At 35.9% G+C, this 21,376-nt stretch overlaps 2 protein-coding genes across 2 annotated transcripts in view; both read left to right on the plus strand.

Annotated features, from left to right (window-relative positions):
* The window catches only part of LOC6037447 (beta-1-syntrophin), a 307,964-nt gene that overhangs the window by 95,788 nt on the left and 190,800 nt on the right, over positions 1-21,376 (plus strand). The window contains exon 2 of the mRNA XM_038252886.1: positions 13,490-14,002. Within this exon, the coding sequence (XP_038108814.1) occupies positions 13,788-14,002 (215 nt within the window). The 5' untranslated portion in view covers positions 13,490-13,787. The remainder of the gene's footprint in view (positions 1-13,489; positions 14,003-21,376) is intronic.
* Positions 4,742-7,541, plus strand: LOC119767647. The gene is made up of 3 exons (XM_038256666.1): positions 4,742-4,780; positions 4,841-5,037; positions 7,278-7,541. Exons 2-3 carry the CDS (start codon positions 4,942-4,944, stop codon positions 7,539-7,541), a joined length of 360 nt encoding a protein of 119 aa, XP_038112594.1. The 5' UTR covers positions 4,742-4,780; positions 4,841-4,941.

A 21,376-nucleotide genomic window follows, 5' to 3' on the forward strand; every position in this document is an offset into this window, starting at 1 on the left:
ATCAAAACAAGCAAGAAACTCGATTTTTTCCAATTCGCACTACGCCCTTTTATTTGACACCACCCCAAAGTTCCGCTTTTTTTTTGCAAACAATGTTGAAAACCTTCATTTTCAAACTGCTATATCTCTAAAACCGCAAGTAGTACAAAGTCGAGCCAGAACTCACTAGAAAGATAATTTAACGTAGAATAAATAGGTGTAGTCTGTTTTTCAATTAAAACTATTTTCAGTGTATTTATGTTGCGCAGATGAAAACTTGATACATGGTTTTCCTATTAGGAGCAATTAAAATTAAAGTTGAATGAATCCCAACATTTTTTTTTGCGTTAAATAGAGAAGAGCGGGGCAAAGGTGACGCACCTAGTGACAATCATTCTGTCACCTACCATACAATATTTTTGATTCGATGTATATAAAAAATGGTACCCCTATCACTTGCCTTCAAAACGTAGTACCTAGGTACTACGATTTATCTTAAATCGCTTTTATGTCGAGAACTAGGCAATTACCATAAACAAATTAAGTGCTTAGCTTACCGTGTGTGGGGCAAAGGGATTTAAAAAAAAATGTTTTTAAAGTTAATTTTTCATCCAGTTTTCAACTGGGGATTGTTATTTACTCCAAATAAAAATAAATTTATCGTAAATTGAATTGTGTCAAATGAAAGGGCGTAGTGCGAATTGGAAAAAATCGAGTTTCTTGCTTGTTTCGACGGTATCAACAGCCCCACCAAATTTTAACTTGATCAAAAAATATTGATTTCAACTTTGCACTTTTATGTGCATGATTGAGGTTATACAAATAAAACAGACCTTCCCAAAAAAAATTCTGTACATTAAATATTACTTCAGTGAAAAGTGGCGAATCGAGACTACAGTCTAAGTAAGGACATTAGTTTTTAGGGTACTAAAAAGCTTCAAATTTAGAAACTTGTTTGTTTATGTATGCTTTGACATAAACAAATTAAAAATATGATCTAATGAGTGACAGCATAGTTGAAATAGCTGTCCCTATTCATCCTATATGTCCAGATTTGCCTCAGATAACTGTACATTCGGCTCAAATACAATCCTGCTTTGTTTTGCCTGTAAATATGGCTCATTTCTGAAGTCTGAGCTTTGATTATTTTTAACTGAAATTTTACCAATTTCATTCATCCGCTAATAACTATACGAAAACTATTTCATTACACTACTTTTCTCAAGTTGATTTTATGCAAAATCGTCCAATCTTTCGAATGAAAATGGCTGCGTAATGATAAGTGGTTGCGAACACGGTCAAAATTCAAAATTAATAGTAAGTTTCCCAAAAACCCTGGAAATTACCCTTGAAAAAATATTTTTTCAAATGTTTATCAATGTGCGATAGAAAGCCCTCGCGATTTCCTTTCCAACGATGTATAAGTTTTTGATGTTTGGTAATGTATTTTGGGAGATATCATTTCTTCAAATTAGGGCATTTTTTCGAAAAAATCCATTGTTCAAAACATGTTTTTATTTACAGCTGGCTAACGGCTGATATTTTCATTGGTTTGAAGGTTGTTTTTATGGTTTTTTGGTGCGCTGAATCGAATGAGAACATTGCCGTAACGATTTGAGAACATGTGCATCTAGTGGGACGGTTTCAGCGAGAATTGGTCATATCTTCGATTGCATTAATTCAATGATAATAACATTGCTATCAAATAAATTTAATTGGTAAAATCTCCAAAAAGCCATTGGAAATGTTTTTCAGAAATTTGTTTAATGCTAAAAATTTTAATATTTCTGAAACGATATTAAATATACCTCCCTCAAAAATATTTGCAACGACCTTAACAACACTTTTATCATTGTGAGGCAGAAGCGTTACCATTCTCATAAGTCTCATAAGCATTATTTTGAGCTTCAACAAAAACTAACAATTTCGGTCCTTTTCTTGGTTTTTTAATGAGCTATTTAATGAGCAAATACAAATTAGTTTGATTGTTCGAATTTATTGATTGATACTTTTATCAACATAAAAAGAAATTAAATAAATAAAGAAATTAATCATGTGGGCTCAGAAATTTGAGTGATTAATTGGCAGACTGGCAAATACAAAATGCTTTTTTTGAAAATTTTGGAAATTGAATGGAGTCTTGAATGACAAAGAAAAAGTACTCACAAAATTTCATCCAATTCGAAAAATACAAAAAAATAATACCAGTTAGCTTGCTCGTTCTTGGGAAAATTGCTCTGAATTTCACAATTTAAAATTTCAAATAATTTGTTTTTTTTAAATAAGATAATTTACGGATTTTTTTTTCTTTTCGAGTTTAAAGCGTTACCTATGATACTTTAATGATTCAAAAAGTGATTAAAATGCATTATAAAGGCCTGTGATAAACTTTTTACTCAATTTTTATTTCTTGTTGTTTTCTGTCATTGTTTATTTATTTTTTGTTTTTTTTAACAACAACATAAGCTTTTCCAAGTAACCACGAGGCACTAAATGTAGTGTCCAGATAAAATTATCAATAATTATTAACCGTGTTCGGTAAAACCGATTGAATATGATCGGGATGAACTCGCAACGATCGAGTGAGATCGGGAACGATCGTGCGAGATCGTGCAGGTATAAAAAGGCATTTTTATTTAATAAAAGATTCATTCGAATCTAGCCGTCAGCGAGTACGGAGACAGTATAATTCGATATTTAACTTAATCCTAAATCCGAGTCTTAAAACTATTTCCTAATCCCTATTTAAACTTATGAAGTTTACGCGAGTGAGTAAGAATATTAAAAGTGGCGACGAGTGAAAACGTTGAAAACGCGGAACGCGTCGTGTAGTGATTTTTAATCTAACGCAATTTGTGGTTGAAGATTTTAGGCGGAGAGGTTCAAACGGATTTAATTAGTCCAGAGTGAACAGACGTGAGTATTAAGTGACCTGCGAGAACCGTAGATAGTCTGTAGTTAGCGATCTTAAACAGCTATTGCACGGAGATTCCTCGATTAAGCGCATATTGAAATTTTTGTGAAAACCCATCTCTTCATACCGATCACGTGATTAGCAGACTCCATTTTGTAACAAATCTTTTGTTCTATTCACAGCCGCACACACGCACCAGCCGTCCCAAGCCGATCATCCTCGCGGTCATCCTTTTGTTCGCGGCGTGAGATCGCGGTAATCCGGCGGTGAGCAGGCTTGACGCGGTGAGGATCGCTAATCCAGATCGCGAGAGGAGCGAGATCTGACAAGTGAGGCGTGAGTGAGGAATCAGGGCGGCGAGGCCAGACGATTTGCTCACGGTCGGCGAGAAGCACCTACCGACCGCGCGGACACGTGTCATCAGCAGCATTAACCCAAGAGTTCAGCCAAAGCTACGGTCACACTCCTACGGTTACTGTAAGTAGAAAACTTGATTTTTTTGCCCCAAGATGTCGTCTGTTCCCGGCATGATCGGTTCTATCGATCATTACCATCGAAGCAAGTCTTTTGCTAATTATGTTGAGCGATTTGAAGTAATGTGCAAACTCAACAAGGTGGCTTCAGATGCAGATAAGTTGTCGTGGTTTATCTCTGTGAGTGGCGAGGACGTTTTTGATGAAATTAAATTGATTTTTCCTAAGCAAGAAATTGAAAAACTTGAATTTAAGGAAGTTGTTAAGCAGCTGAAAGGCAGGTTTGATAAAGCTGTGCCAGCTATGATGTATCGATTTGATTTTTACAACCGTTTTCAACTTCTTAATGAAAGTTCTGAGAATTTTGTGCTCTCAGTGAAACTTCTCGCTGAAGATTGCAACTTCAATGCATTTAAAGATGAGGCTCTACGCGACAAACTTGTAATGGGCATTAAAGACAAACGTTTGCAACATAAACTGCTAGAAGAAGAAGATTTAAGCTTGGCGCAGGTTGAGAAGATGGTAATCAACACGGAGAGGGCTGAAAAACGGGCTCAACAAATGGGTGAAAATCGTGTGGAACATGTTGGTGCTACTGCTAGTGTTCTAGCTGTTCATCAGCGATTGGGACCAAAAGTTAATTCTTGTTCGGGGAGATATCGTTCACGCAGCAGGAGTCGTGATCGTGGTCATGAGCGCAGAGGACGTGACATGGATCGCAGAGGTCGAGAAGTGAGTCGTGAGAGGCGAGATTACGATCGCAGATCTCACAATCGTAATCACAGCTACGATCGCAGCCGCAGCCGTGAACAAAATTACTACAACAATGCGATTTGTAATTATTGCAAAAGAAAGGGACATATTAAGCGTTTTTGTGATTTGCTCGCGGGTAAACAAGTTAAAAGGGTGAATTTTGTTGAAGAGGATACTCCTGAAACTAAACCGGTTTTTGACAAATTCAACAGAATCAGAATCAACAACTCTGAGGATGATGAAAGTGAGATGCAGTGCATGAAAATTGGGGATGAGAAGACCTTAAGTGAGCCGTGTTTAGTGGATGTTCGAGTTCATGACAAATTTTTGGAAATGGAAGTTGACACAGGGTCAGCAGTTGCTGTTATTAGCCAACATTTGTACGAGCAACATTTCAATGAAATTCCTCTAAAATCTTGCAATAAACGCTTGGTTGTGGTTAATGGTTCGGGTTTGGAGGTGCTTGGACAGATTTCTGTTGAAATTGGGTTGAATAAGCGAACCGAGACCGGAAATTTGGTTGTTTTGAGGTGTTTGAAGAACTTTACACCACTTTTAGGCAGAGATTGGCTTGACATGTTCTATCCTGGCTGGAAAACTCAGTTTTTACCGGTAAATATCATTGGAAATTTGGATTACAAATCAACTGACACAGTTTTAGGTAATCTGAAACTAAAATACAACAAAGTGTTCTCTAAAGACTTTACTGAACCAATTACAGGGTACCAAGCTGATCTGACCTTTAAATCAGAACAACCAATTTTCAAGAAGGCGTATCAAGTTCCATACAAGATCAAAGACAAATTTAATGAGTATTTGGACATGTTGGAGCGACAGGGAGTGATCACACCGATCAAGGCGAGCGAGTGGGCTTCGCCAGTTATTGCGATTGTGAAAAAGGATGGGGATTTACGCATGGTAATAGATTGCAAAGTTTCTTTAAATAAAATACTGATTCCCAACACTTATCCTCTACCCCTTGCTCAAGATGTATTTGCTTCATTGGCTGATTCACAAATATTTTGTTCTTTGGACTTGACGGGCGCTTACACTCAGTTAGAGTTGTCGCAACGTTCAAGAAAATTTGTTGTAATTAACACACCTAAAGGTTTATACACCTACAACCGCCTTCCCCAGGGTGCAAGTCCAAGTGCATCAGAATTTCAACAAATTATGGACCAGATCCTGAGAGGATTAGAAAGAGTGTGTTGTTATCTTGACGATGTTCTTATTGCTGGAAGAACTTATGAAGAATGTTTGGACAAGTTGGAGCAAGTCTTGCAGAGGCTCTCCGATGCTAATATTTCTGTAAATTTTAAGAAGTGTAAGTTCTTTGTGACATCTTTGCCATATCTTGGTCATATTATTTCTGACAAAGGTATTTTACCCTCACCTGAGAAAATTTCTACAATTGCCAAGGCAAAAGTTCCACAGAATGTGACTGAACTCAAAGCGTATTTGGGACTAATAAACTACTATAACAAATTTGTACCAAATTTATCAGAAAAATTGCGACATCTGTACAATCTTTTACAGAAAAATGTCAAATTTGAGTGGTCAAAAAACTGTGACGAAGCTTTCAATGAAAGTAAAAATTGCCTACTAAACGCTAAACTTCTAACTTTTTACGACCCTAGAAAACCATTAGTAGTTGTGACTGACGCTTCTTCTTATGGTTTAGGAGGAGTTTTGGCACAAATGATGAATGGAGCAGAGAAACCCGTTTGCTTCACATCTTTTTCATTGAACTCTGCGCAGAAACGTTATCCAATTTTGCATTTAGAAGCTTTGGCTTTGGTATGTGTTATCAAAAAGTTCCATAAGTTCTTATTTGGTCAAAATTTTAAAGTATTCACTGATCACAAACCCCTTATTGGCATATTTGGGAAAGAAGGCAAAATTCTCTTTTGTAACCAGAATCCAACGTTATATTTTGGAGTTGTCCATATATGACTTTGAGATTGAGTATCGACCTGGTTCAAAAATGGCGAACGCAGATTTTGCAGCCGTTTTCCCTGGACCAAAAAGTGCCTACTAGTTTGGATCAGGAGTACATCAACAGCCTGAACTACACAAATGAATTTCCGATTGATTTTACGCTTGTTTCTAAAGAAACAGAGAACGATAAGTTCTTGAAAGAAATTTTGAATTTTGTCACAATCGGTTGGCCAAAAACTATACCAAATCAGTTCAGAGATTTTTCTTCGCAGAGGGAAAAGTTGGAAGTCATTGATGGTGTTTTGCTGTTAGAAGATCGAGCGGTAATTCCAAGCAGTTTGAGAGAGAAGATTTTAAAATTATTACACCTGAATCACGGAGGAATGGTGAAAATGAAGAAGTTAGCCAGAAGGACAGTTTACTGGCCAGGCTTAAATTCAGACATTGAAGACTTTGTTAAAAGTTGTGAATCTTGCTCTCAGATGGAAGTTGTGAGGAAGCCGGAAGCTTCGGGGTCCTGGATTCCTACCACAAGACCGTTCAGTCGTTTGCATGCAGATTTCTTCTTCTTCCAAGGAAATACATTCTTATTGATTGTTGACAGCAATACTAAATGGTTGGAAGTTGAATGGATGCGTTTTGGCACTAATGCAAGACTTGTAAACAAGAAATTTGCGGCAATGTTTACACGCTTTGGTTTACCGGATGTTATTGTTACAGACGGTGGCCCACCTTTTAATTCCACGGAATTTACTGGTTTTTTGGAACAACAAGGCATAAAAGTTCTTAAAAGCCCGCCGTACAATCCTGCCAGCAACGGCCAGGCTGAAAGAATGGTGAGAGTTGTCAAAGATGTGCTAAAGAAATTCTTAATTGATAACAAAACGAAATCTCTTGAGATGGATGAAAAGCTTAATCTGTTTCTAATTAACTATAGAAATGGTTCCTTAAACTCTGAAGGTTTGTTTCCTTCTGAAAGAGTTTTCAAATATACACCAAAGACCTTGTTAGATTTGATTAATCCAACTAAAACTTACAAACACAATCTGGCTGAACCTCCAGCACAACGATGTGTCGTTGACACTGAAAAACTTGATCCTCCAAATGAATTGGATAAAATTGAGGCAGGGGATAAGCTGTTGTATAAAAATAGTCACGATACCTTCCCAAAGTGGGTCGAAGCACAGTTTATTAAAAAAGTGTCTAAAAATGTCTTCCAGATTCAAATTGGGCGACACGTGGCTACGGCGCACAGACATCAGCTGAAGGCGTTGCACGTTCCCAAACGTGGGTCCGCGAAGATGTGTTTTGCGGCCAACAGTTACAAACGCAACTTCTCCTCAATCGATGACGATGGAGGATTACTCGGGCATTCGAGGGATTACGCGGTGTATCGTAAGCAGAGAAAGGTTGACAACGAATCCCGCAGTCCTGTTAGAACGAGGTCGAGGGCCAGATTGGAGAACCAGCAGGGACACAATTAGCAGATCTACCTTTGCGTTCAGGTGCAAGTTCTAAGAAATGCACAGTCAAACCAATCATCATGAAAAATACATTTTCTCGCTGAATTAAAGTGAATTTGAAATTATATTTCTTTCTGATATTGTTAACAGTGTAGTATATAAGCAGTGAAATGAAATTAAGTTTATATTCTCGATAAATATGAAATCAAATACAAATTAGAAACAATTTGCTTTAGAGGGAAGATCTTGTAGTGTCCAGATAAAATTATCAATAATTATTAACCGTGTTCGGTAAAACCGATTGAATATGATCGGGATGAACTCGCAACGATCGAGTGAGATCGGGAACGATCGTGCGAGATCGTGCAGGTATAAAAAGGCATTTTTATTTAATAAAAGATTCATTCGAATCTAGCCGTCAGCGAGTACGGAGACAGTATAATTCGATATTTAACTTAATCCTAAATCCGAGTCTTAAAACTATTTCCTAATCCCTATTTAAACTTATGAAGTTTACGCGAGTGAGTAAGAATATTAAACTAAATAGCGGCATTAAATCAGCATTATATTGGCATTTAATGCCAGCAAATAATGCTCCAAAACATTAAATCAGCACTTTTCCCTTGAGAAATATTTCAAGTGGCGCACAGTGATGCCGATTTAATGCCTCACCGAAAGCTCGAACAAAAAAAACTGCTTTATCGACGTCAAGGCTGGGGGAAAAAAAAGGACAGCTAGCTGCTCCACACACTTGGTGGTGGGCCTCCTTTGTTTTTTATTTCTCCTGTTGCGTGTCATGTGTGAGTGTGACACTTTGATGTTATTCTTGCATTTTTCTCGTCAATCTCCAGGATGCGCGCCAGCCAACTGATGTATTCTGAAATGAGTGTTTGTTTTGAAAGCTTTAATCGATGTGGTTGATGCATCGAACATTAAGGAAGACTTTCTTTCTGCTGTTTCGAGTTTCTGGTTCATGAGAAAAACCCGTTGTCATTGCGTTGGACGAAAATTATTGACAAATCACTCAGCAAATTGCGGCCATCCAGTCAAGTACAGTACAATCAATTACGGAAGGTTTGGGGTTAATAGGGACAAGTGCTGGCTAACGGCTAACGTAAACTAGTTTTCCGAGGAGTGCTTGGTCCACGGTTGGCAAAATTTCACAATGTGTATCAGACTTCCGGAAAGCAGCTTATTGCTTGTAAGAAAAGTCATTCAATTTACCAGAGAACTTTTGATAATGTCCTTTGTCCTTTGGACATATGTTTTGAAAAATTTGGCTTAATTACAGGCTGCAGTTTTCCACACAAAAAAAAAAAAACAAAAAAACACTTCAATCGGCGGGAATTGAACCCAGTTCACGCAAAATTAAAACTTATGCACACTGGGGGAACTGCGCCTTAGCCCGCTCGCTTATTAGAACGGTATGACTGGAGGAGGATCAAAGTCAATAAGAGCGTGTCTGGCTGAAATGTTTCCCGTATCGATGGGTTACTTTGTTGATAAACATCAAATGCTTTGAAGCACATTTTCAAGGTCGTAAATGGTGATTTAATGCCAGTTGTAATGCTGCAAAGTTTTGGTACTATGAGGCATTCGCAAAGCTTATTTACTACTTCAAAACATTCGAGTGCTGATTTAGTACTGAATTAATACTTCAATTTAGTGCTTGTGGTTACTTGGGTTTTACAATCAGATAATTTGTATTTTTGAAGTTTCAAAAAACGGAACATTTGTTTCCAATCTATCGTCGAATCTAAAGTTTATGTCGCAAAAAAGATTTTTTTTGTTTTTTTTCCTTATTTGCAATTAAATTGATATTTTTTCAGCTTGCGAGTTTTTTTTTTGAGACAGACGAGGACGAAGACTGTTTTCAAAAGTATGTCAAAATGGAGTTTTTTTTAGATTGGGAGCATTTTTTTTTTCAATTAATCGTAATAAATAACTACAACTTTGCTGAAGACATCAAATTGATCAGAAAGACATTGTTTTTCTTTTTTTTGCTTTGTCAGGTGGAAAGATTTCAGCGTTAATCGATGTTTGGTCCACCGGTAACGCTTTCTGGTTGTGTCAGTTAGTTTTGTCTACACCGAGCCGTCATGGCCAGCACGGGTCCAATCAAAAGAGATCTATACCATGGGGGTAAATAAGGATTTATTCTCCCTCGGAAAATAAAGGAAAATGAAGTGGTTTAAAAACTACTTTTTCAGTTTTTAAAAATGTGAAAGATAGACAAATAAATTCGTTGAGTATACATCTAGTGGATTGATTTTCAGTCGACTTCGCTTTAGCCAAAGGTTGTTTGTCCCCGCAAGGTGGGTGGGATTGCAGTGGGCACCGAGCCAAAAGAGATTTCTATCTTTGAAACCACAGACAGGATACCAACACACACACCAACGCACTACTACAGGCTCGTAGTCTGATGTTTAGCTTTTGGATTTTCCTACCCCTTTTTCTCTCGCTCTTTCTCTATCTCACGGGGCTGTTAGTTCGGTTTGGCAAGGAAATCGATTTCCGATGGCGAGCTTTTTCCTGGCTTTCTTTCGCGTAGCACCACCCTTTCTTTCTTGCTCTGTGGTGTGCGTTGCGGAAATGGGAAAGTTGATAGTCTAATTTGATGTTTGTTTTATCCCGATCCAGAGAGAGATTTACATAAGGGAGGCCTTTTTAGTGGTTTGGTTTGTTTGACAAAGGGTCGAAAGACGCTGACTTTTCGTTTGCTTTCGGCTTTCAATCGAAGAATCTTGAGCGTTTGTAAATCGAGATTTCCTTGTTTGGATTTCGGCTATTTGATGGGATTGAATTTCCGCTGTTAAATATTTAATTTTTGTTAAAGAATTTATTACTTAAAAAAATATTTTTTGCAATTCCGTCGTGAAACTACTTACTTTTCCTGTCATTCTTGAACGACGAAATAGCCTTCTTTTCTGTACCAAAAATAACAGAATCAAAGAGCAACACTTTTCAAAATAAATGCTGAAAAGTTCTACTTTTCAGCACTGAAATGGGTGCTGAAAAGTTGAACTTTTCAGCACTTGTTTCGAAAAGTAACACTTTTCAACATTTTTTTTTGATTTTAACGATTTATTGACAAAATACATGAAAATTCGACTTAAAATTTCACTCAATGGGTGTTTTTCGAAATTGCAAAAAATGTTGTATGGAACTCGTTGCAAAACTTGATTTTTTCAGCACTCGTCGTATTTATCCAACTCGGTGAACCTCGTTGGATAAATGTACGACTCGTGCTGAAAAAATCCTCTTTTTGCAACTTGTTGCATAAACTACTATTAAATGATTCTGTCCAAAAACCATAATCATTCATTACAAGGAGGGTTCCGCTTTCTCGTGGAAAAATGCCGTCATTGTGTGGGCGTTGTAAATTACGCAAAGTTGTGGGTGGCCTGCCTCGAAATGTAGGGGCAGCAGTGGCGGCACAGCGGAATTGAAATGTTTTCTCTGCTGGAATGACGTGGGTGTTTTCGCGACCAGTTGTTTAAAGTTAAGTATTATGGAATCAACCTTAGTTTTTCAATAGGTACAAAACAGATTTTGCAAAATGTGCTTGGAATTATCTACTGAGCTATTCTCCACCAAACCCGGAATTGGATTTTACTTATTTTTTTGATTTGGCTTAAATTTTGTGGGGACCTATGCACAGAAAAAAATCAATTCCCGTAATCGTGAATTGTGTTCATGGATTTGCAAACCACGAAGTAATTTATTCATGAGTATGGTGCATTTGCACTATAAACGTGAATATATTCCTTCGTGGTTCTCAAATTCATGAACACAATTCACGACTTCGGGATTTGTTTTTTTTTTCATACAAGTCTCCATACAATTTTGGCAGCTGTCCATACAAAAATGGTACGTAAATATTCAAACAGCTCTAACTTTTCAAGGATTTTTTTTGATTGATTTGGACTATTGGAACATAGAGAACACGGAAAAAAATTGGTGATTTTTTAATTAAGGCCGTTGCAAATATTTTTTGAAGATTATGTCCCTTGACTCTGGTCAAAATCGTGGGAGTGGAGGAAAGAAATAAAAAAAGTAAAAAAAAAATGAAATTACAACCCATGGTATTAACAATTGAATGAAGAATGTCTTTAAAAATAAATTTTACGCCTGCCCAGTTTTTTTTTACCTATTTTTTTTATGTAAAATCGAATTTGTAATCGAAAAGTATTTTACATTTGTTTGATTAAGAGCACCGTTTTTTAAATATAGCCATTAAAATTTAAATTTTGTCCTACAAATTCCGGTTATTTTTACTTTTTTAAAATAGTGTCCATAAAAATATTTTATTTTTCGAAAATTCAATAAATTTTCCACAATTCCGTCTAAGAAACATTGAAGATTGGACCTCTGGTTGCTGAGATACAGCGGCTTAAAGAAAAAGAAACAGGAAAATTTAAGTTTGGTCCGATTTTCAATGTTAAAAAATGTTATTTAAAAAATTCGTGAAATTTGCCGATTTTTTCAAAAACAATATTTTTGAAAAAAAAAAATAATCAAGACCATCATTTATAAAAAGAATATAATTGAATGTTAAACGCTTTTGAAATGTTAGTCTTGATTCAAAAAAATTGAAATTTTTTGTTCAATTTTACATAAAAAAAATGAGGTCAAAAATTTTTTAAGTACAAGTTTTATTTCTTTTTACAACACTATTTAAAAAACCAAACTTAATTCGTCGGAATAAAATTTGTCCATACTTCTGGATGGTTTCAAAGATGCAGGTTTTTGTCCCCTAAAAAAATAATTAAAATAAAAAACGGATTTTGGGATATTGATTTCTTGTAAAAAAAATAATTAAAAAATCACCAATTTTTTTCCGTGCATTTATTTTTTCTGAATTAAAAATGGTGGAAATCGGCCGATTTCGTAAAGAATTGCTCTATTAAAAGTTGAAAAATCCTTGCTTTATATCCGGAAATGATAAAAAAAAAACTAATTTTGGAAACATCGTTTTGGAAATCATTTGAGAAAAAAGGACCCGAAGTTGTATGAAAATTGTTGTTGTAAAGGTCAAATAAAGGGCAAGGTCCTTTAAACCAAATTTTCATTCATTTGCTTTAAGAAACCTTGACTCAAGGCAGTTTTCAAAATACTCAAAAATATTTAAAAAAAACTATATGGTTCAGACTCGATTATCCAATTTGGCAATTGGCGATTGGCAAAATTTCACTTCGGAAAAACGAATCAAGAAAAACAGTTTTTTTCGTTGTTTTATTTTTTATTTTTGAGCTTTAGTATGACCCTTAAACTATTCTAAAGTTGTTTAGAATTTTGAAATCTTAGATGACGTTATGAAATATTTTAAAAATGCATTTTTTTTTATTTTAGAGGCAATACACGATTCAAATTTGACTTAAATGGGGTCGCAGAACTCGAACTTAATGTTTACAGTAAGAAAAAAAAAACGAAAAAAAATTGTTCGTGATTCGATTACTCGAAGTCCCATAAAAACCTATCGAATCGAAAATTTGGATAATCGAGGCTTCGGATAATCGAGTCTGAACTGTATTTAGATTTATTGGACAGTAAAAAAAACCAAGACTTGTGTTTTTATGAATAGAAAATGTAGATAGTTTATGCTTTTTGAATTATAGAACATTACGATTTTGATTTTAAGAAAATAATTTTGTGAGTTTTGAAATATTATTCATATTTTTTCTACTTCTAATTTTCAGTTTGATATTTCACAGATTCCCAAAAGAACGTTCAAATTCTCTCAATCAATCGAACCCGAAACTGACCATCCTCAACACTCACGTCAATCATCAAATCCAAATTTCAAATCACTTGTCAAACACACCAGCAGAAGCACCACCACCACTACAGATTCCCATTCAGTCTGTCCACTAAACTCGATTGAAAAACAACACACACCCACCCAAACGCCGATCCGTTCCGAATCACTAAAACAACATTTTCTTCAATTTCCCTCTCGGTTTTTCCAGAGCCCCTGCTTCGACACCAGCCAACACGATGCGGATGCCCCGGCCAGGTGGCAGCAGCAGCACCGTCGTCACATCCGGCAGTGTTTGGACACTGTGGAAAATGGATTTTCTCCTAATGGAAGTGGATTTGGTCGCTTGAATTGAATTGGCCGCCGCCGCGAGATAATCGGTAATCGCGAGAAACGATCCTAAATTTGTGCGTGTGTGAGAGGACACACAATCCGCCAGGATTAGAGGGCATTAGTGCGGCTGGGGAGTGCGTAGAACAGAGGAGTAGTAGATCAAATTTGTGTGCGCCATGGTGGAATCGGGCAGCATCAGCCGGACCAGCCCCGGGTCGGGCGGGTCCATTGGTGGGGTGGTCGCCGGCGTCCGGAGTGGCATTCTGGAGACGCGTGTCCGCGGGGCGTGGTACCGGGTGTCGGTTACCCTCGAGTCGGACTATATTTCGGTGAGCCTGGACGAGACGTGCGAGCCGGTGGATCACAGTACGACGCTGAACGGGACGTTAGGGTAAGTTGTGGGAGTTTGTTTTTTTTGCTGATTCTGTTTTGAGGGATATCGTGTGAACTCATTTTCCGACAAGTGCAAACTTATCCCTTAGACAGAGACTCTCCAGAAAAAGAATGAATCCACAAGCCAATTTAATTGGCACCAATTTGATCACTCCTCGTAGAATACCAAGCTGCCATCAAGTCCTTACTCACCGTCCTGCTAGAATATTTATACGTCGTCTGTACGCCCCAACACCCAAGGAGGGCTTCAGATAGAGCACGCATAACTTTCTCACCGGAGCCAGCCAGCCCCAACTTCCAATCTAATTAGCAATCTGACCGTCCCACCACCAAAGACGACGACGTCACGTCAGGACTTCATGCGTGAAATCGACTCTCCCCCTTTCAACCGTATAAACTGAACTCCTTAAACACGTGCCCACGCCCAACTCCAACGTGGCTGGTGCGTGTCTCAGAAATAAAGTAAACGCTTTGTCATCAATTGGCTCAGGTGCCGAAGCCAGGTCCGGTGGACGTGTCCCACCACCAGTCCTTTGTTCGCTGAGCCCGATGACATCTCATCTCAGCGCCGGCCGGACTCCGATCCGGTTGTGGCAAAATATTGATGAGCTCGGATCAAGATTACTACCGGGGCCCATGACATGGCGGGCCGAAGATGAAATCCTTGGCCAATCGCCTCGCAGGTCGGTCCTGCAGGATGATTTATGGCCAAAGTGTCCCACTTGCCTACCTACTCCGTCCCTGTTATGTCAATTCTTGTGTAGTTTATGAGATGAGATCTCCCTTATCGTCGTCGTCGTCTTCGACGACGTTGCGCCGGACCATGAATAACTAGGACGATGACGATGATGGAATGTGCGATGGAAATCCTTCTCTTGTGAACTGTGCAGAAACGTAGATGAAGCCTCTTGGACAGGGCCGTATCTAAGGGGGGTGTTATGGGTGTTCAACACCCCCCATGGAAAAAATGGCTTACACCCGAAAAAAACGAAACTATTGGCACTACGCCCCCCGGGGCATGGCCTTCCTCTAACGTGGGATTTCTGCTCCAGCGCCTCTGACGAGACAGGAGAAACCGGGACCGACGTTTTACTTCACCATCCGATAGAAGCTCAGTGGATAAGGCGGGAATCGAACCCGCGTCTCATAGCATCATCGGGATCGGCAGCCGAAGCCGCTACCCCTGCGCCACGAGACCCACTTACACCCCTAACGCCCCAAAAAAAACACGGCCCGAAGGGCTGCCATTTATTTTAATCATCCACATCTAGACTCTAGATACGCCCTCATGGAAAATTCTAGACATTAAAAAAAAGTGATGTAGATGGATGAAGCCTTCTACATAACTAACACTTAAAGAAAAACATCACTATCACTAGATACGCCATCATAAACATGTTTAAAAAGGACTTTGATCGCTAATTCCCATAGAAAAACTCAACTTTCACTAGATACGCCCTCATAAAAATATTTTAAAAAAACTTTGATCGTTGAAGCCAATAAAAAAACTCAACTCTTACTAAACACGCCCTCATAAAAATATTAAAAGAACGACATTGACCGTTGGCGCCAAGAAAAAAACTCAACTCTCACTAAATACGCCCTCATAAAAATATTTAAAAAAAAACTTTGATCGTTGAAGCCAAGAAAATAACTCAACTCTTACTAAATACGCCCTCATAAAAATATTTAAAAAACGACATTGATCGTTGACGCTAAGCAAAAAAAATCAACTCTCACTAAATACGCCCTCATACAAAATATTAAAAAAAAAAAACTTTGATCGTTGAAGCCAAGAAAATAATTCAACTCTCACTAAATAAGCCCTCATAAAAATATTTAAAAAACGACATTGATCGTTGACGCCAAGAAAAAAACTCAACTCTTACTAAATACGCCCTCATAAAAATATTAAAAAAAACTTTGATCGCTGACGCCAAGAAAAAAAACTCAACTCTCACTAAATACGCCCTCATAAAAATATTTAAAAAAAAACTTTGATCGTTAAAGCCAAGAAAATAACTCAACTCTCACTAAATACGCCCTCATAAAAATATTTAAAAAACGACATTGATCGTTGACGCCAAGCAAAAAAATTCAACTCTCACTAAATACGCCCTCATAAAAATATAAAAAAAAACTTTGATCGCTGACGCCAAGAAAAAAAATCAGCTCTTTCTAAATACGCCCTCATAAAAATATTTAAAAGAAACTTTGATCGTTAAAGCCAAGAAAATAACTCAACTTTCACTAAATACGCCCTCATAAAAAATATTAAAAAAAAAACTTTGATCGTTGAAGAAAATAATTCAACTCTCACTAAATACGCCCTCATAAAAATATTTAAAAAACGACATTGATCGTTGACGCCAAGCAAAAAAATTCAACTCTCACTAAATACGCCCTCATAAAAATATTTAAAAAAACTTTGATCGCTGACGCCAATAAAAAAACTCAGCTCTCACTAAATACGCCCTCATAAAAATATTTAAAAAACGACATTGATCGTTGACGCCAAGAAAAAAAATTCAACTCTCACTAAATACGCCCTCATAAAAATATTAAAAAAAAACTTTGATCGTTAAAGCCAAGAAAATAACTCAACTCTCACTAAATACGCCCTCATAAAAATATTTAAAAGAAACTTTGATCGTTAAAGCCAAGAAAATAACTCAACTTTCACTAAATACGCCCTCATAAAAAATATTTAAAAAAAAAACTTTGATCGTTAAAGCCAAGAAAATAACTCAACTTTCACTAAATACGCCCTCATAAAAAATATTAAAAAAAAAACTTTGATCGTTGAAGCCAAGAAAATAATTCAACTCTCACTAAATACGCCCTCATAAAAATATTTAAAAAACGACATTGATCGTTGACGCCAAGCAAAAAAATTCAACTCTCACTAAATACGCCCTCATAAAAATATTTAAAAAAACTTTGATCGCTGACGCCAATAAAAAAACTCAGCTCTCACTAAATACGCCCTCATAAAAATATTTAAAAAACGACATTGATCGTTGACGCCAAGAAAAAAAATTCAACTCTCACTAAATACGCCCTCATAAAAATATTAAAAAAAACTGTGATCGCTGACGCCAAGAAAAAAAATTCAACTCTCACTAAATACGCCCTCATAAAAATATAAAAAAAAACTTTGATCGCTGACGCCAAGAAAAAAAATCAGCTCTTTCTAAATACGCCCTCATAAAAATATTTAAAAGAAACTTTGATCGTTGAAGCCAATAAAAAAAACTCAGCTCTCACTAAATACGCCCTCATAAAAATATTTAAAAAACGACATTGATCGTTGACGCCAAGAAAATAACTCAACTCTCACTAAATACGCCCTCATAAAAATATTTAAAAAACGACATTGATCGTTGACGCCAAGCAAAAAAATTCAACTCTCACTAAATACGCCCTCATAAAAATATAAAAAAACTTTGATCGCTGACGCCAAGAAAAAAAATCAGCTCTTTCTAAATACGCCCTCATAAAAATATTTAAAAGAAACTTTGATCGTTGAAGCCAATAAAAAAAACTCAGCTCTCACTAAATACGCCCTCATAAAAATATTTAAAAAACGACATTGATCGTTGACGCCAAGAAAAAAAATTCAACTCTCACTAAATACGCCCTCATAAAATTATTAAAAAAAACTGTGATCGCTGACGCCAAGAAAAAAAATTCAACTCTCACTAAATACGCCCTCATAAAATTATTAAAAAAAAACTGTGATCGCTGACGCCAAGAAAAAAACTCAACTCTCACTAAATACGCCCTCATAAAAATATTTAAAAAAAACTGTGATCGCTGACGCCAAGAAAAAAAACTCAACTCTCACTAAATATGCCCTCATAAAAAATATTAAAAAAAAACTTTGATCGTTGAAGCCAAGAAAATAACACAACTCTCACTAAATACGCCCTCATAAAAATATTTAAAAAACGACATTGATCGTTGACGCCAAGAAAAAAACTCAACTCTTACTAAATACGCCTTCATAAAAATATTAAAAACTTTAATCGCTGACGCCAAGAAAAAACTCAACTCTCACTAAATACGCCCTCATAAAATTATTAAAAAAAAACTTTGATCGTTAAAGCCAAGAAAATAACTCAACTCTCACTAAATACGCCCTCATAAAAATATTTAAAAAACGACATTGATCGTTGACGCCAAGAAAAAAAATTCAACTCTCACTAAATACGCCCTCATAAAATTATTAAAAAAAAACTGTGATCGCTGACGCCAAGAAAAAAAACTCAACTCTCACTAAATACGCCCTCATAAAAATATTAAAAAAAAAACTTTGATCGTTAAAGCCAAGAAAATAACTCAAGTCTCACTAAATACGCCCTCATAAAAATATTTAAAAAACGACATTGATCGTTGACGCCAAGCAAAAAAATTCAACTCTCACTAAATCAGCTCTTTCTAAATACGCCCTCATAAAAATATTTAAAAGAAACTTTGATCGTTGAAGCCAATAAAAAAAACTCAGCTCTCACTAAATACGCCCTCATAAAAATATTTAAAAAACGACATTGATCGTTGACGCCAAGAAAAAAAATTCAACTCTCACTAAATACGCCTTCATAAAAATATTTAAAAACTTTAATCGCTGACGCCAAGAAAAAACCCAGCTCTTACTAAATACACCCTCATAAAAATATTTTAAAAAATTTTTGATCGTTGAACCCAATAAAAATATTTAAAAGAAACTTTGATCGTTGAAGCCAATAAAAAAAACTCAACTCTCACTAAATACGCCCTCATAAAAATATTTAAAAAACGACATTGATCGTTGACACCAAGCAAAAAATTCAAGTCTCACTAAATACGCCCTCATAAAAATATTAAAAAAACTTTGATCGCTGACGCCAAGAAAAAAAATCAGCTCTTTCTAAATACGCCCTCATAAAAATATTTAAAAGAAACTTTGATCGTTGAAGCCAATAAAAAAACTCAACTCTCACTAAATACGCCCTCATAAAAATATTAAAAAAAAAACTTTGATCGTTAAAGCCAAGAAAATAACTCAACTCTCACTAAATACGCCCTCATAAAAATATTTAAAAAACGACATTGATCGTTGACGCCAAGCAAAAAAATTCAACTCTCACTAAATACGCCCTCATAAAAATATTTAAAAAAACTTTGATCGCTGACGCCAATAAAAACTCAGCTCTCACTAAATACGCCCTCATAAAAATATTTAAAAAACGACATTGATCGTTGACGCCAAGAAAAAAAATTCAACTCTCACTAAATACGCCCTCATAAAAATATTAAAAAAAACTGTGATCGCTGACGCCAAGAAAAAAAATTCAACTCTCACTAAATACGCCCTCATAAAAATATAAAAAAAAACTTTGATCGCTGACGCCAAGAAAAAAAATCAGCTCTTTCTAAATACGCCCTCATAAAAATATTTAAAAGAAACTTTGATCGTTGAAGCCAATAAAAAAAACTCAGCTCTCACTAAATACGCCCTCATAAAAATATTTAAAAAACGACATTGATCGTTGACGCCAAGAAAATAACTCAACTCTCACTAAATACGCCCTCATAAAAATATTTAAAAAACGACATTGATCGTTGACGCCAAGCAAAAAAATTCAACTCTCACTAAATACGCCCTCATAAAAATATAAAAAAAAACTTTGATCGCTGACGCCAAGAAAAAAAATCAGCTCTTTCTAAATACGCCCTCATAAAAATATTTAAAAGAAACTTTGATCGTTGAAGCCAATAAAAAAACTCAGCTCTCACTAAATACGCCCTCATAAAAATATTTAAAAAACGACATTGATCGTTGACGCCAAGCAAAAAAATTCAACTCTCACTAAATACGCCCTCATAAAAATATTAAAAACTGTGATCGCTGACGCCAAGAAAAAAATTCAACTCTCACTAAATACGCCCTCATAAAATTATTAAAAAAACTGTGATCGCTGACGCCAAGAAAAAACTCAACTCTCACTAAATACGCCCTCATAAAAATATTTAAAAACTGTGATCGCTGACGCCAAGAAAAAAAACTCAACTCTCACTAAATATGCCCTCATAAAAAATATTAAAAAAAAACTTTGATCGTTGAAGCCAAGAAAATAACACAACTCTCACTAAATACGCCCTCATAAAAATATTTAAAAAACGACATTGATCGTTGACGCCAAGAAAAAAACTCAACTCTTACTAAATACGCCTTCATAAAAATATTAAAAAAAACTTTAATCGCTGACGCCAAGAAAAAAAACTCAACTCTCACTAAATACGCCCTCATAAAATTATTAAAAAAAAACTTTGATCGTTAAAGCCAAGAAAATAACTCAACTCTCACTAAATACGCCCTCATAAAAATATTTAAAAAACGACATTGATCGTTGACGCCAAGAAAAAAAATTCAACTCTCACTAAATACGCCCTCATAAAATTATTAAAAAAAAACTGTGATCGCTGACGCCAAGAAAAAAAACTCAACTCTCACTAAATACGCCCTCATAAAAATATTAAAAAAAAAACTTTGATCGTTAAAGCCAAGAAAATAACTCAAGTCTCACTAAATACGCCCTCATAAAAATATTTAAAAAACGACATTGATCGTTGACGCCAAGCAAAAAAATTCAACTCTCACTAAATCAGCTCTTTCTAAATACGCCCTCATAAAAATATTTAAAAGAAACTTTGATCGTTGAAGCCAATAAAAAAAACTCAGCTCTCACTAAATACGCCCTCATAAAAATATTTAAAAAACGACATTGATCGTTGACGCCAAGAAAAAAAATTCAACTCTCACTAAATACGCCTTCATAAAAATATTTAAAAAAAACTTTAATCGCTGACGCCAAGAAAAAAAACCCAGCTCTTACTAAATACACCCTCATAAAAATATTTTAAAAAATTTTTGATCGTTGAACCCAATAAAAATATTTAAAAGAAACTTTGATCGTTGAAGCCAATAAAAAAAACTCAACTCTCACTAAATACGCCCTCATAAAAATATTTAAAAAACGACATTGATCGTTGACACCAAGCAAAAAATTCAAGTCTCACTAAATACGCCCTCATAAAAATATTAAAAAAAACTTTGATCGCTGACGCCAAGAAAAAAAATCAGCTCTTTCTAAATACGCCCTCATAAAAATATTTAAAAGAAACTTTGATCGTTGAAGCCAATAAAAAAAACTCAACTCTCACTAAATACGCCCTCATAAAAATATTAAAAAAAAAACTTTGATCGTTAAAGCCAAGAAAATAACTCAACTCTCACTAAATACGCCCTCATAAAAATATTTAAAAAACGACATTGATCGTTGACGCCAAGAAAAAAAATTCAACTCTCACTAAATACGCCCTCATAAAA

The sequence above is a fragment of the Culex quinquefasciatus genome, chromosome 2, assembly GCF_015732765.1.
Source record: "Culex quinquefasciatus strain JHB chromosome 2, VPISU_Cqui_1.0_pri_paternal, whole genome shotgun sequence".
Lineage (NCBI taxonomy): Eukaryota > Metazoa > Arthropoda > Insecta > Diptera > Culicidae > Culex > Culex quinquefasciatus.

Bases quoted from the DNA above. Each gene is read 5' to 3' on its own strand.
- LOC119767647 (XM_038256666.1), top strand. From the start codon at position 4,942: ATGTTGGAGCGACAGGGAGTGATCACACCGATCAAGGCGAGCGAGTGG. The intron at 5,038-7,277 runs GTAATAGATTGC...AATGTCTTCCAG, and splicing joins AGGATGGGGATTTACGCATG to ATTCAAATTGGGCGACACGT.